Raw genomic sequence first — 15,790 nt, forward strand, 5'->3', positions numbered from 1 at the left:
TATTCATAAATGAAGCAATAATGTTATTCAAAAGGGATTTAAGAATTATAAACTTGTCTTACAGACCCCTGTCATAATGAGAAAATGTAGCATAATACCTAACATAGCATGTTCACCTCAAAGCTAAGACTGAGCCATTTCTAGCTACCAATATCAGGCAGGTTCGTTCTTAATTATTATTTGCCTGCTTTGCATGCAAAATGTGGCAAACGTTCATGATTGATGTCAGAAAGTAGAAATTGCTTATAGTATTGATTATTGCATCTTGTTTTTCTAGTCAGCAGTGATGTAATTGGAGCTTTTCCAGGTTCTATATAAAACTGGCAATACAGAAGAAATGCGGGAAGAAATTTATGTAGCTGCCCATCTTATGAGAAGTGACTCTGGGTAGCATAGTCACTAAAAAAGAATACATATATAAAAACAGATACTTAAAAATAAAAAAGTCAGCATTAAAATGGAGATGATTAAAATTGCAGCTAGTGCCTTAATGTTAGCAAATCAGTATTATACTGGTGAGCTATATACTGTACATCTTGTCAAAAATATATATTTCATTCAGTGAAATTTATATCCAAACAATTATAGCAGTACAGCTTAAATATAGAAAATTTGAAAATGGAAAACTGATGCTGACAGTAGTTCCTTAGGGGTTCTACAATTGAGAAGTTTCTCCTAATGGCTGCAAAGGATTTTGAATTTTGGCTTTTCATATCTAAGATGTATTTTTGATTAAAGCCAAAAGTTTAGAATAACACGTTCTTTCACAAAATGCCAGATACTGAATTGCAACAACAGGCCTACTATTTTGTGCATATTTGCTCACTTTAGGCTAGTTGGCATTGAGAAAGCACTGACTAATTTACATAATAGTAATTATATTACATAAAAAGTTTATGAGGAGAGATTTTTACTTAATTTTTTAAAACATATTTCTAAATTAGTTGTTCCCCAATGGCACAGTTTCTTAAAGCCATTTGAAGCTATTACATATATTCAAAGGGTAATTGGCAAGGCAGTAACCTAACCCTTGTCCAATATAGCAAGGGAAATATTAGCTCCTTCTGGAGCCAATCTTTGCTAAAAGTCTTGATATCTATTAGCTATTCTTCTAGAGATAATGGCAAAGCTATGTTCAAAATCTAAAGCAAACAGTCACTTTCATAGTTAGTTTTTCCTAATTTGCTAATCTGTCCTTCAGTGGTGGAGAAGCCCAGATTCTAGCCCATCCTCAGCCATGGAACCTAATTGGATAGCTTCAGGACAATCTTCCTCATAGAGGAAAAACAAATAAACAAGAGAAAGAAATATAAGATATATAAGACAGTTGGAACAATTAATCAGTGGAACAACCTGCCTCCAGAAGTTGTGAATGCTCCAACACTGGAAGTTTTTAAGAAGAGACTGGACAATGATTTGTCTGAAATGGTATAGGGTTTCCTGCCTTAGCAGGGGGTTGGACTAGAAGACCTCAAAGGTCCCTTCCAATTCTACTACTATTACTACTGCTGCTGCTGCTGCTGCTATTATATCGTCTTGAGCAGGATAGAAATTAATTAAATGTTTAAATATATTGGAGAAAAGTATGAATATGTGCCCAGTATTTTCATTCAATCTGTCTTAAAATTTTGCAAATGATAACAGATTTGTTACTTGTATACATGTAGCAAATCAACTGCAGGCTTCCACTATAGTCTCTTTCTAAAATGGGCTGTAGGTGCCGAACATTTTGCATACCTATATTTGCAGATAAAGTTGTACAAAATCTTGACATTCTGGAAATCACAATTGATATACACTTATGTTTTTGTATTTATATTTGAGGCAGGCTTTAGGAGACCAGATCATCTTTGTTACTCGTCCTGATAAGAAGAAAATTCTATTCTACAATGATAAGAGCTGTCAATTTACAGTGGATGAAGGTTGGTTTTTTTCATTGAAACTGTAACTTTGCATTTGTGTCATAAATATATATGCTAAATGTGCTATTGTTATTGTTCGAAATGCCAAAAAATATTCTTTGGTTATGTCTCAGTTCATTTAACATTTAATAACTTGAATTTGAATATGCTATGAAAATAGTGTATACAGTCTACCTTTCTTTAAATTCTATAGAGAGATACGATATTGTATTATGTTATCCTCCCATAGACAGAGTTGTACAAGTAGTTCTCCAGTACAGGAGATGGATAATCCATGGATGGCTTTTCTCTGTCTGCCTGCTCTTGAGACCAAGTAGCCAAAGCTTGACACGCCCCCACTTCCTGTGGAGTCCATTCTTAACTTGGTCTCTGCTCGGAGAAGACTCGTTTTGGCGTGGCTCTCAGCTTATCAGGTTAGACAAGAAATCCATTGATTGATTATCCCTTGATAATTGGCTTCCCCTTCCCAAAAAAATTTTCCACCTATAGGAATTTAACCACAAAATTTTCTGGGGATCAGTCCTGATCTCAAACCTAAAATTAAAAAGGGGATTGGTGGGGAGGGAAATTTCCCCACAGATATCAGCCAGCCCCAGGGCTCTGGGGGGTGAAAAGGGGGGGAAGAAGGCATCAGCAGAGACTACTTGCTGAACCTTTTCCCCAACCACTAAGTTTTCCTTGGGATCATCCCTGATCCTATATTAAAATTGAAAAAGGGGGTGTGGGGGGGGGAAAACTCCCCACGGATCCCAGTCAGCCCCAGGGCTCTGGAGGTGAAAAAGGGGGGGGGGAACAAAGGCATCAGCAGAGACCACTTGCTGAGCTTTTCTCCCCAACCTTCCAAGGGATTTTTTCCTCAAATTGGGGGAAAAAATAACAATCTCCAGGTCCGGATTCAAACTTGAATTCGGATCATCGGAGATTCCCTAGCAGCCCAGGGCAACCGCGGGCGCCATTTTAGTTGCCGTTTTCAGACAACAAAGGCAATCCCTGGCTGGGATTCCCTTAAAACGTCACAGCGCGCCAAATTTAAATCCCCGGGCACAAGCAGCTTCTGGGAGGCTGCGGAGCTTATCTTCAGAGGGAAACGAAGCACAGGAAGGGAGTAAGCCCCAACCAAGAAACGGAGGCTAGAGAACCCTCCTGGGATCTGCAAAGCCCTTTTTCAGGGAGAAACGAGCTGTGGCTGCCATCTCTTGCCAGAGAAAGGCAAACCGAGCTTAAGGAAGCTCTACATCATATCTGGAATCACTGATAGAGGCGGAATAGGAGCACACAACCAGCGCTCCACCCCCGATACACACATATAATAATAGGACAAAATATAATAATAATAAAAATAGATACATAAATTTTAAATAATAATAATAATAATAATTAAAAAAAATTTTTTTTTAAAGCTAAAAATTAAGCGACTGCAGGGCCAACAGGCCTAAAGACAGAACACACAATATTATCATCATCACCATTATTGTTGTTGTTGTTATTATTATTATTATTTTACTATTATTGTTGTTCCTATTATTAGTATAATAGTAATAGTATTAATAAGAATAAATTCCGCTCTAGGTGACCGCCATTTGATACCTGCTGTGTATTAAGTCAGGCCTACAGACCCTTTTGAGGTCGCCACTGATATTTTTTGCCTCCCTTTTCCTTTTTCTACTGGTGCACGTTGCCTGGTCACCTAAGGCCTCCGGGCGGAACCCAAAGAGTGGTTCCAAACGTGCCTTCGGTACCTCCCTCAGCTACCGTGACCTTAGCCCAGAGAGAATATTTTTGTTGTGGTCGGGTGATCAGGGGAACAGTCCTGGTACTTGTTCCAATTTCGCTCCCGCCAATACTTGCCTGCCTGAGCGTCTTCTCAGTTTTTCTGGGACTGCTCAAGCGGAATGGAGGGACCCTCGTTGCCTCAATCCATGAGCATGACCCCTCCACCTCCCAATTACGGCTGCAACACACCTTCTGACTAGAAGGCGGCAGGCAAGTGCAAAGCGAAGACAAAACACTCGCTCAAGAGGCCCTCCAAGTTGGCGGAAAAGCAAGCCAGCCGTAGGCACCAGGCCCTGGAGAAGGAGTTCTCCAGAGCGCAGAGGCAGGCCCAATTGGAATTGGTTCAAATAGCGGCCACCGAGATGGAATTACCATTGGGTCCATCCACATCAACCCAGAGCGCGTGGTCCATTCCAGGAACACCGCAACCACTGGATCCGCCATCTACATCAGCCCAACAAACAACCACGGCGGCAGGCACAACCACTGAGTCCAACTCTCCACCTGCGGTCACCACACCCAAAGGTAATGACATAGGGGACATCTGGGCAGATGGACGGCTAGAGGCCCTATTAACCAAAGTGGTGGACCGAGCCCTAGCACAGCGCTCCGCCCACCACGACCAGGGGCCCTCCATCTCAGCCATGCCACACTCGGAACTCCCCTCAGAGTCCTCAGGCATTCAGGAACCCGTCTCCCCGGCCCAGTCCTCCATGAGTGGTTATTCTTCACCACAAGAGGAGGATCAACCTGGGATCTCTATGTCAGAGGATGAGGAACTTCCCCCTGAGCCCCCCTCAGGGGGATTATTTAATCCCAACCGCTTCCTCACGATACTACGCAAGGCCACAGCCATTGCGGACATGGGGACGGATCAGTTTTCTCAGCCGCAAGCGACACCGGCCACCACATCCAGACCCGTATTCGTAGAAAAGGTGACAACGCAACACCATATACCTTGCCCCGCCATTTTCCTGAAAGGGATCAAGAAGCCATGGGACTCTCCCGCTTCCTTCCCATCAGTGAGTGGTACGGACAAAAAATTATACAGCACTGCCACAGACCTCAATGAGGCCTTAGAAATTCCTAAAGTAGATGAAGCCTGGACCCCCTTGGTCTCCCAGACAGCCATGGCTGGGGACCTAGTGGAGGCCCTTAAGGCAGATGACAAAAAGTGGGAACAAGCCTTTCGCAAAACCCACCAGACAGCGGCATGGGCCATCAAAGCAGCCACCTCGGCCTCCTTTTTTGTCCGGGCCACCCTCATCTGGTTGCAACAACTACAAACCATAGTTCCTATGGAGGACATACGAACACACCAGGACCTGGCTAAGATGGTAGCAGCCACGGAATACGCTGCAGACGCAACGTTCCAATCGGCCATTTTTTCATCCAGATCCATAGCATCCAACATAATTGCCAGGAGAATGCTATGGCTAAAACACTGGCAAGCTGACACCAAGGCTAAGTGGCGGCTAGCGACCGCCCCTTACTCAAGCAACGGTCTGTTTGGGGAGGCCTTGGACCCCTATCTTGTAGAGAACAAAGACAAGCGGAAGGTCATGGCACACTTGAACAAAAGGTCAGACAAACGTACCACACCTTACTTTCGTAGGCAGTCCTTTCGTCAACCGACAACCACGCCTATCAGTCAGGCACCCAAGCCATTCACTCCCAGGCAGAACAAACTGTACGGCCGCCCCTACGACAGACCGGGGTTCCAGCCCAGACAACAAAACCAGTCGAGACGACCCTTTCGTGGAACGGGTCGTCCGTACCGGAAGACAAAATGATTCCTACATAGACCTACCCATTGGAGGAAGACTAGCTCACTTCTTCCACCAGTGGGAGCAGACCTCCACGGACAACTGGGTACTACAAACCATCCAGTCCGGGCTGTCCCTGGAGTTCCTGGTCACACCCCCAGACCGACTCATCAACTGCTCGGTCTCCAGGAACCCCACCAAACGCAAACTCATGCAGGAGGCCATCCAACACCTGTTGGACATTCAAGCAATAGAACCGGTCCCAGCGGAATACAGAGGCAGAGGATTTTACTCCATCCTCTTTGTGGTTCCAAAGACTTCAGGAGGATGGAGGGCAATCCTGGACCTAAAAAACCTCAACCGCTACATCACATACAAAAAATTCAAGATGCAATCCCTTCAGTCCATCCTGGGAAGCATCAGAGAAGGAGACTTCCTGGCATCGATAGACCTCACGGAAGCCTACCTTCACATCCCCATCCACCCAAACCACCGCCGGTTCCTACGTTTCTGTTACGGGGGAAAACACTTCCAATACAGAGCTCTCCCCTTCGGTCTATCTTCGGCACCCAGGGTATTTACCAAGATACTAGCAGCGGTAGCCGCCAAACTGAGAAAAATCCCAATACGCGTCCAATGTTACCTAGACGACATACTAATCCAAGCAACATCCCTACAGACAGCTCAGGCGGACGTAAGGACCGTCATTCGCGTCCTCCAATTACACGGATTCTCAGTAAACTTTCAGAAGAGCCAGACAGTTCCCTCGTCCAGGCTGCTGCATCTGGGGGCCATGATAGACACAACCAACTGTATGGTCTATCTCTCCCAAGACCGGGTGGCCGGCATCAGGGAACTGGCTCGCTGGGTTCACAGGCAACGTTCAGTTCCGATACTAACACTTTCCCAATTATTGGGCAAGATGGTATCGGCCATAGCCATTGTACCCTGGGCCAGGCTCCACCTACGGGAACTACAGTGGTTTCTGCTCCCGTACCAACGGCAGAACACCAGCGCATCCAACCACCTAGTCAGGGTCACGGCACAAATCCGCAGGGCGCTACGCTGGTGGTGCTCTCGGGCCGTGACCAAGGGGTCACCCTTCAAGGAACCAGTCAGAGTTACCATCACTACAGACGCCAGTCTGTATGGTTGGGGAGCCCATCTGGACTCCCGGTTTGTACAGGGACGTTGGTCCGCCACGGATCTGAGAAACAACATCAACTGGCTAGAACTCAGGGCTATCCACCTAGCCTTGCAACAATTCAAAGACAGAATCAGAGGCCACCACGTTCTAGTCCTAACAGACAACGTAGCAGCCAAGGCGCACATCAATCGGCAGGGGGGGACCAGATCAAAAACCCTGATGACAGAGTCACGACTCCTATTCAGCTGGGTAGAGCCCAATCTGAAGTCACTAAAAGCGGAACACATATCGGGGGTCAACAACCAGCAAGCGGACTTCCTAAGCCGCACCACAGTGGACCCTTCGGAGTGGGGGCTACACCCGAACTTGTTCCTAGACATCTCCCGCAAGTTCGGGTACCCGATCCTCGATCTGTTCGCATCATCAGACAATGCCCAGCTCCCCAGATTTTACTCTCGTTACTTCAACCCGCGAGCAGAGGGGACGGACGCTCTGAGAACTCAGTGGCCTCAGGGTCTGCTTTATGCCTTTCCCCCACTACCACTCATACCGGCGGTCATCCGAAAGCTGATTCAGGAGCGGGCAGAAGTGATCCTAGTAGCACCATATTGGCCACAGAGACCGTGGTTCGCCGACCTGATGAACCTGTCTCAGTCGCCCCCATGGAACATTCCCCCTCATCAAGTGTCCCTACACCAGGGAACCATCAGTCACCCGGAACCCCAATGGTTACAACTGACCGCCTGGCACTTGAGCGCCAGATAATGGCACAGGAACTATTCTCTCCCGGGGCCATTACCATAATTCAAGCTTCACGCCGTCCGGCAACAAACCGCATTTATGACTCCACTTGGAAAAATTTTTGCCTTTGGTGCAGGGAACGGCAGTTTGACTTACACAAACTCTACATCCCTCAGATAGTAGATTACCTCTTGGAGGGACTAGACAGAGGCCTCGCCCCCGCGACCATCCGCAGGCAAGTGGCGGCCTTGTCCACCCTCCTCACCTGCACGGATTCGGTTCCCTTAGCTCACCACCCCAGGATCCGCGCCTTTATCAAGGGCGCCTATAACACCAGACCTCCAGTAATTCACAGGTACCCGTCCTGGGAACTACCGCGAGTCCTTCACGCACTCACTCGGTCACCATTTGAACCATTGGCGACCGTTTCCTTGCGACACCTGTCGCTAAAGGTGGCGTTCCTGATTGCCATCACATCGGCCAGACGAATTTCGGAACTGGCCGCACTGTCAGTCAGAAACGACCTATGCATTTTCCACAAGGACAGGGTGGTCCTTAGGTTAGATCCTGCCTTCATACCGAAGGTGAATTCACTCTTTCACAGGACACAGGAAGTAATTCTCCCAAACTTCTGTCCAAATCCAACACATGACCGGGAGCGGCAGTGGCATACATTGGACGTCCGCAGAGCCTTGCGGCGTTATATAAAGCGTACAGAACCCTTCCGCAAATCGGAGGCCCTATTTGTGTCCTTCCAAGCGGGCACCTTGGGGCGGAAAGTTTCCGCGGGCACCATTGGAAGGTGGATCCGAAGCTGTATCGCAGAAGCTTACAATGTATCATCCCTGCCGCCCCCAAGTCATCTCACAGCCCATTCCACCCGAAGCGCTGCAACTTCGGCGGCATGGGCTACCCAGGCGTCAATCGAGGAAGTTTGCAGGGCCGCGACATGGTCCTCGCCTTCCCCGTTTATACGACACTACAAGATAGACCGCTTTGCATCGGCGGATGCCTCCTTTGGTAGGAGGGTCCTCCAGCAAGTTGTCTCAGAGATCAATCTACCGGCCTTATCTGTTTCCCACCCCTTGGGACAGTGAGGCTTTGGTACGTCCCATCCGTGGATTATCCATCTCCTGTACTGGAGAAGGGGCGTTGGTCTTACCTGAACGCCTTTTCTCAGTACGGAGATGGATAATCCACACCCACCCCAAGGCCAGCAGGCCGCTAGTAGGGAGCTGAGAGCCAATACCTCGTCAATCATCAGCCAATTCGCCCTCGTTAAGAATGGACTCCACAGAAAGTGGGGGCGTGTCAAGCTTTGGCTACTTGGTCTCAAGAGCAGGCAGACAGAGAAAACCCATCCATGGATTATCCATCTCCGTACTGAGAAAAGGCGTTCAGGTAAGACCAACGCCCCTTCTCAACTTATGACCACAATTGAGTCAAAAATTTATGTTGCTAAGTAAAACATTTGTTAAGTAAGTTTTGCCCCATTTTATGACTTTTCTTACCACTTTTGTTAAGTGAATGACTGCAGTTGTTAAGTTAGTAACCTGGTTGTTAAGTGAACCTGGCTTCCCCATTGACTTTGCTTGTCAGAAGGTTGCAAAAGGTGATCACATGATCCCCAGGGACTCTGCAACTATCATACATATGAATCACTAGTCAAGCATCCAAATGTAAATGTTGCAATGGTCATGTGAAAAATATCATAAATCACTTTTTTAATGCTGTTTTTGATGAGCTAGTTTCTAATGTCTGAATACTCTCTGTTCTTTGTGACGAAATCACTAACTGTCAAAGTCAAACTGACAAAACTTTGAGAGATTCTTTTATTTGATTTTCTAAATTTCTAAGTCTTGATTTAGGAATTGTAATTTATTTCCTTCCCTTTGAGAGAATCTTAGATTTCGCCTAAACTCCTTAAACAATTGTTCTGAATTTAGATTAGATTATTTATTTTCTTCCTTTGATCTCCAAAAACATTAATGACTCTAACTTCTTTTCTAAGTCACTCCTTAACTGAGGTATAATGATATATATTGCCAGTGATGGGATTCAAATACCTGAACAATCAGTTTTATTATGTGATGCAGGCCTGGGCCTCCGATGCCTAGAACGGACTACCGGAAGTGGTCTCCATGCACTTCTGGTGGGCCGTTCTAGGCCTGGGAGGCGTCCGAGGCCTAGACTGGACTTCCAGAAGCCAGCTGGTTATCCAAATTTAGGTAAATTTAGCTACCAATTCTCCTGAACTGGTGCGAACCGGCTGAATCCCACCATTGTATATTGCATTCAGGAAGGGAAACATACTGTCACTTTTGTTATAAGGATGGGTATAAGGATGTCAGCTGTATCTTACAGAATATAACCAAAATGGGGGGGGGGGGAATGCAGCAATCTAAAATAGCCCAATAAGGACTGAGGATGATCAGCAAGAACAGAATGATAACTTGTGGAAGTTTTCTGTTCATAAAGTTCTGTTGCGATGAAAAGGAATGAAAGCAGTTTCTAGACAGAAGTAGTTGGGATTTTGAACAGAAAAACACAGCCAATGAGTGTTGAAAGGGGGGGGGGAGGAAAATTATAGTGACAGAGAATGAAACAGAATGACTTGACTCTGGAACAGAAGCTTATTTTACATTATAACATTTTGTTGTACTGCCCCACTTGCTTGTGTACAGAATGTATACAGGTAACCCTCAACTTATGACCACAATTGAGCCCAACATTTCTGTTGTTAAGTGAGTTTTACCCTATTTTATATCTCTTGCCACAGTTGTTAAGGGAATCACCGCAGTTAAGTTAGTAACATGGTTGTTAAGGGAGTCTGGCATCCCCACTGACTTTGCTTGTCAGGAAAGGTGATCACATGATTCCAGGAGATTGCAGTTGTCATACATATGAGTAAATTTCCAAATGTTTGAGTTTTGATCGTGTGATGATGAAGTGATTGTGTGAAAAATGGTTATAAATCACTTTTTTCAGTACCATTGTAACGTCAGATGGTCACTAAATGAACTGTTGTAATTTGAATAGTGCTTATTTGTTTTCTTGCTTATTATCTTATTTTTCCAGTACCGTGTTTCCCTGAAAATAAGACCGGATCTTATATTAATTTTTGCTCCAAAAGATACGTTAGGGCTTATTTTCCGGTTAGGTCTTGTTTCCAGGGAAATATGGTATTAAATGTGTAAATACCGTAAATGCCGGCATATAAGACGAACCCCGTCTTTATAGCCGGGCCGCATTCCTAGAACGTCGTCTCATACGCTGGAAACTACCAGTATTTCTGGCGTATAAGACGACTCGGCGTATAAGACGACCCCCGTCTTTGGCGCCGATTTCAGCGCTCGCGGAAGTCGCCTTATACGCCGGCATTTACGGTATATGAGTTGCCCAATCATAACTTTTTATTTTTCATGATGAATGCTAATTGTCCAAAGTTGCATGGTGAGTGGAGACCATTCAAATTGAATTAATATATAATAAATAGCAAAATAATACATTTGCAGATTAATTTAAAACTATGCTATTAAAAGAATATCACAGCAAAGGTAGGAAGATCAAATTGATCTCTAGATGGCAGAATTATCTTACAGATCCTCTGTGTTGCCTGTATACCAGTAGTTATTTGATTTTTAGTATTTACATTTTATATTTAATTATTTTTATTTACTTAGTTATATTTTTATGGCAATTTATAAAAATATATTTTCTAGTTAATTTTTATTTTAAATAGTCACTTATGTCATTTTATATTTACACATTGTTAAGTCTGAGCTCATGATGACTAGGCATGTAAGGGATCTTGAAGGTGAGGTAAATAATATTGCATGGGAAGATTTAAATTCTCTTAGTCAATTTCTATTGATGAATCCCTAACAGAAGAAGAGCTGCTACAATTTTTGCATGGTTCAGAATTAAACCCTTCTGAAATTTGTACACATGCTTAGGGATTCACATAAAATTTGACCGGAGTGGCCAAACATTTTCATGCAATTTGTAAATCTGCAGTAGTTCTTTAAAAAAGGTGAATTCCAGGTAAAGGTTTATTAAGAAAAGCATGAAAATTAGAACTGCCAGGATCCAAAGTGCCTTTTTATAAATCTGCAGGGCAAATGCATTTTGAAAGTATGGTTGTTCAGAAAGGGCTATAGGAAGGTTAGAGAAAAAAAATACATTGGAACTATTTACTTTATGAAAATGGTAACAGGGAGAATTAATTATGCATAGTGTGAATGTAACAGCAGGATTGAACCCATGGTCTAAGAGATTTAAGATCTCAGACTGCATTTCCCTGAAAATCTCTGGGATTATACACACTGACTCCACTTTCTGGGTTGGTATTAGTGCTGTTACTACCCATTTTCCTGGGGAATTTCTTCATTTAATATCTTCCCCACTGGGCCCAGTATGTGAGGCAGATAAGGAGTCCATAATCCAGTGGTGGCGAACCTTTTAGACCAAGTGCCGAAGCTGCAACCCAAAACTCATTTATTGCCGGGTGCCAGATGGGCGTGGCCCACTGGGTGGGCGTGGCTGTGGTAATCATGGCAGACTGGGTGGGTGTGGCCAAGGTGGATGTGGTCACTTTGATTTTGCTCATGGGGAGGGACGCCTGTGAGGGCCAGGCAGGGTTGGGGGAGATCCAGGGGGTCTCTGGTAGGTGGGCAGTGTGCAGGAGGCTCATCCTGTGGAGTGAGGCGAGGCAAGGCGACGCAGGCCATTGTCGCAGGGCAAAGTGAGGCAGGAGCTGGGGCGGCTGCTGCCTGACACCGTCAGCCCCTGCACACAGAGGCCAGCAAGTGCATGTGGGCCAACAGTGTTCATCAGCAGCCACAGCCTGCCGGCCGCTTGACCAGCGCACTCTGGGGCTCTGCAGCCCGCCGCCAGCAGTTCAGAGAAGCCGCCTCTGAGCTGGACAGACAGCCGACAGCTGAGGAGGCGATGCATTGGGTCGTGCCCGGGAAAAGGAGAGCATGCGAGGCCAGGAGAGACAGGACGGGGGGGAGGGAAACCAGCTGTGCTGGGATGCAGCCGGCCATGTGGGACCTCAGGTGGCTGGTTGAAGAGGGACGATTGCCATCTCCGGGGCATGGCACGCGTGCCCACACAGAGGGCTCTGAGTGCCGCCTTTGGCACGCGTGCCATAAGTTCGCCACCACTGCCATAATCTATTCGTGTCTGGTAAAGAGAAGGAAAATTCAAAGCAGCATTAAAGGAATTTCACATAAAAAAACATCAAGGAAACTATACATTTGGGACAGATACAAAATATGAAGGATCTGCTACTCAGTCTCCCAATATATAATATCTATAAAATAACTGGTTAAACTGATATAATGAAGTTCACAGACAATAGTTTTCAAAGACTAGGCAAGTTATTAACTTGTATACAGATCAAAGATCTAATTTAGACTCTTGGCTAAAAAATTTCCCTACATCCTAGAGGCAAACAGAATTTCTTTTTGCTTTCATAGAATTCACCAAGCAAGATCAATGGGAAAGCCAGCAGGAAGTTGCTACTTTGCCCCCACAACTTACTCCTGCTCCCACTGCTTTTTCCCAGTGGCATAAGGATCTCATGTTCTGTAAAGCCCGTCTATGGCACTTAACCACCTGTACATATACCATAGTACTTGCCCCTGCATCTATGTAGCACCTGCCCACAACACCTTGCCATCCACTTATAGCACTTGTCCACCTTCTTATAGCTTTTGCTTGCTGACCTGCTTGCCTGGGAGAAATTTTCAGTAGCATAAGTGAGCGCTTCCTGATTCATGCCTCTTCCCACATCGCATTCATATGGAGTCCTCACTTAACAACTACACAGTCTTCACTAAATGATGGCAACTGGGATTGTCATCACTAAGCAATGTGGTCGCGTGGTGTTGCACTTTAGCAATGGAAATTCCAGTCCCAATTGTCATCATAACCCAAGAATTAGCTGTATCTTTATGCCTTTTCTGTCCCTTGGTGATCTTAGCAGAAATTAAGCAAATACGTGCTTACTGCTGTATATGTATAAGTTGTCTCTGCAGAAAGTTGTGCTGAATACATGATTCCTTGTAAGAACTGATACGATTTGAGCACTAGTGATAATAAGACTTAACTGTAAATTCCAGGGTCTGGGAAAGACAAGGATAATGCTATTACTCTCATATTTGTTTCTTGTATTTCTGCAGATCTTTCTCTCTTTTGCCTCCTAATAATGATTCTTCTATATTTCACTTCATTTCAATTTTTAGATTTGTTTCCTGGCACAGTCAAATGACTCTCTTCGTCCCCTTTCGCTCTAGCTGTAGCATTTCCCTTTTTTCTTCATTGGCATATGAATGTTATTGATATGAAAGATGGAACATTTCTCAGAAATGTTTCTATATGGATTATTTTTTATCCCCAACCCAAAGTTCAAAAAAGGAAAAGGAGGAATTTATTTGCTACAAGAAATGTTGAGGAATTTTGGTTGGTTTAGTAAATAAATGGATTTTATTACATGGGTGATCATCCAAAGGAGCTCTCAACTCGACTCATAACTAACTGTTTTCCTAACTTTTTATATAGTAGTTTTGCAAGCCAGTTCTAATTGCAAACTGAGCACAAAAGAAGGACTACAGTTCTAGAACGTAAAAAAAAAACAAAATATACCTTGTGTAGCATTTATTTTTTCTTGATCTTGATCTGATTTCCAAAGTACAAAAATGTTTTTTGAATCTATTTTCTGTTTTAGCAAATGAAGCTCAGAAACAAGTAAGTTTGCTCAGAAGCTGAGTACAGAGCTGAAGTGCATATCTTCCCAAAAGCACAATAAAATACTGGTTTCACAGATGTCAAAATATCAATGCATATATTCATTAATGGTGCATACTGCTAATGAAGTTCATCGCATGCAAAACATGCACTGCATCAAAACAACAAAAGTTATTCTACATTTTAAATAATACAAATGCACAGCATATCAAAAGACCACTCTTGTTTCCCACAACCTGTTCCAGCACCCCTAAGGCAGTCCCTATTATCAGGTCATCCCATAGCTTTCCTTAGTTCAGTGATGGCGAACCTTTTAGAGACTGAGTGCCCCCACTCTACCCCCACCTGCTCCCAGCCCTGCCCACCCACAAGACCATCCACCACCTCCATGGCCCAGCACAGCAGATTGCCCAGACAGCCCTGTAGCACCATGGCAGCTATGCCCTCCGCCCGCACCCTGCAGCATCATCTGCACGCTATGGGGCAGAGGGCGGAGTCTTGTCCCTGCTGCCCGACTATGTCCTTGGCTGTGCTGCTCCGTGCGGGCTGTGTCCAGGGGCGACTCTCCTTCAGGAGAGCTGCTGGTGAGGGAGCCGCGGGGGGTGGCAGGGCTGGGGCGACGGCACATATGCCTACAGAGAGGGCTCTGAGTACTGCCTGTGGCACGCGTGCCATAGGTTCGCCACCACTGCCCTAGCTAAACAAACATTGAATTGTAACTACCGTTCATTTTTCTATTCTAAGAATAGTTCTGTGGGGTTAGAGCAGCGGTTCTCAACCTATGGGTCGTGACCCCCTTTGGGGTCAAACGACCATTTCACGGGGGTCGCCAATGTCCTGGAGTTTTTCCTCATAGAATCCTTATGCAACGCAGTCCGGCATTTTTTTTTCCCGTTTTTCATGAGCTGTGCTACTCCCTCTTATTCTATTGGCTTTTGAAAGCCAATAGAATAGACTCTATTCAAGAAAGTCTATTCTATTTGCATTTGAAAGCCAATAGATTCTATTGACTTTCGAACGCCAATAGAATAGACTCTCTTGAATAGAGTATAATTCTATTGGCTTTCAAAAGCCAATAGGAATTGTCCAGGCTGTCTCTGCCCTGCTGAGCCCGCCAAAAGTCCCAGTCGGCAAATGTTGCTGCAAGTTGTCTGCAGCTAAGGCGATCAACCTTTCCCTGCTGAGCAACTACTAAATGTAAGTAAAAGAGGGCCAGGGTTGGGAGGGCTGCCCAGGAGTGCCTGGGCCTGCCTGACACTGCAGCGAACAGGTGGTGGCCAAGGTAAGGCTAGCGGGGCAGCAGCGGGCGCAGGGATGGTAGCTGGTGCACGTGGGGTTGGTGGGTGGCTTACCTCCCTTGGGCTGGGCCAGCTGGTGGTCCAGCCGGTGGTCGGCCTGTGCCCTCACTGCCGCTTGCCATGGCCACCCAGGAGCGCCTGGGCCTGCCTGCTGCATGCACGGCGATCCCGGGCCGAGGTGGTTGCTGGGCGATGGCCCACGTGCGCCCTCGGCCTGCGCGGCATGTGCTCCAGCCGCAGGAGAGGAGGTGGAGCGTGCGCGGCAGAGAGAGAAAAATAAAAAGTGAGAGAATGAGAGCGAGCAAACCCCGCCCCTCCTGTCCCCGCCTGCAGGGAAATACAGGTAGTCTTCGACTTACGACCACATGGTTGGGGGTCGCGGCATTAGGA

General features: G+C 45.6%; 1 protein-coding gene across 2 annotated transcripts in view; it reads left to right on the forward strand.

Moving 5' to 3' along the window:
- The window catches only part of GTF2E2 (general transcription factor IIE subunit 2), a 44,915-nt gene that overhangs the window by 20,228 nt on the left and 8,897 nt on the right, over nucleotides 1-15,790 (forward strand). For both annotated transcript variants that reach the window (XM_039333741.1, XM_039333743.1), the window contains exon 6: nucleotides 1,829-1,922. In XM_039333741.1, coding sequence (XP_039189675.1) covers nucleotides 1,829-1,922 — 94 coding nt within the window. The remainder of the gene's footprint in view (nucleotides 1-1,828; nucleotides 1,923-15,790) is intronic.

Source organism: Crotalus tigris, unplaced genomic scaffold, assembly GCF_016545835.1.
Source record: "Crotalus tigris isolate CLP2741 ecotype Arizona unplaced genomic scaffold, ASM1654583v1 scf7180000024506.7606697, whole genome shotgun sequence".
In the NCBI taxonomy this organism is placed as follows: domain Eukaryota; kingdom Metazoa; phylum Chordata; class Lepidosauria; order Squamata; family Viperidae; genus Crotalus; species Crotalus tigris.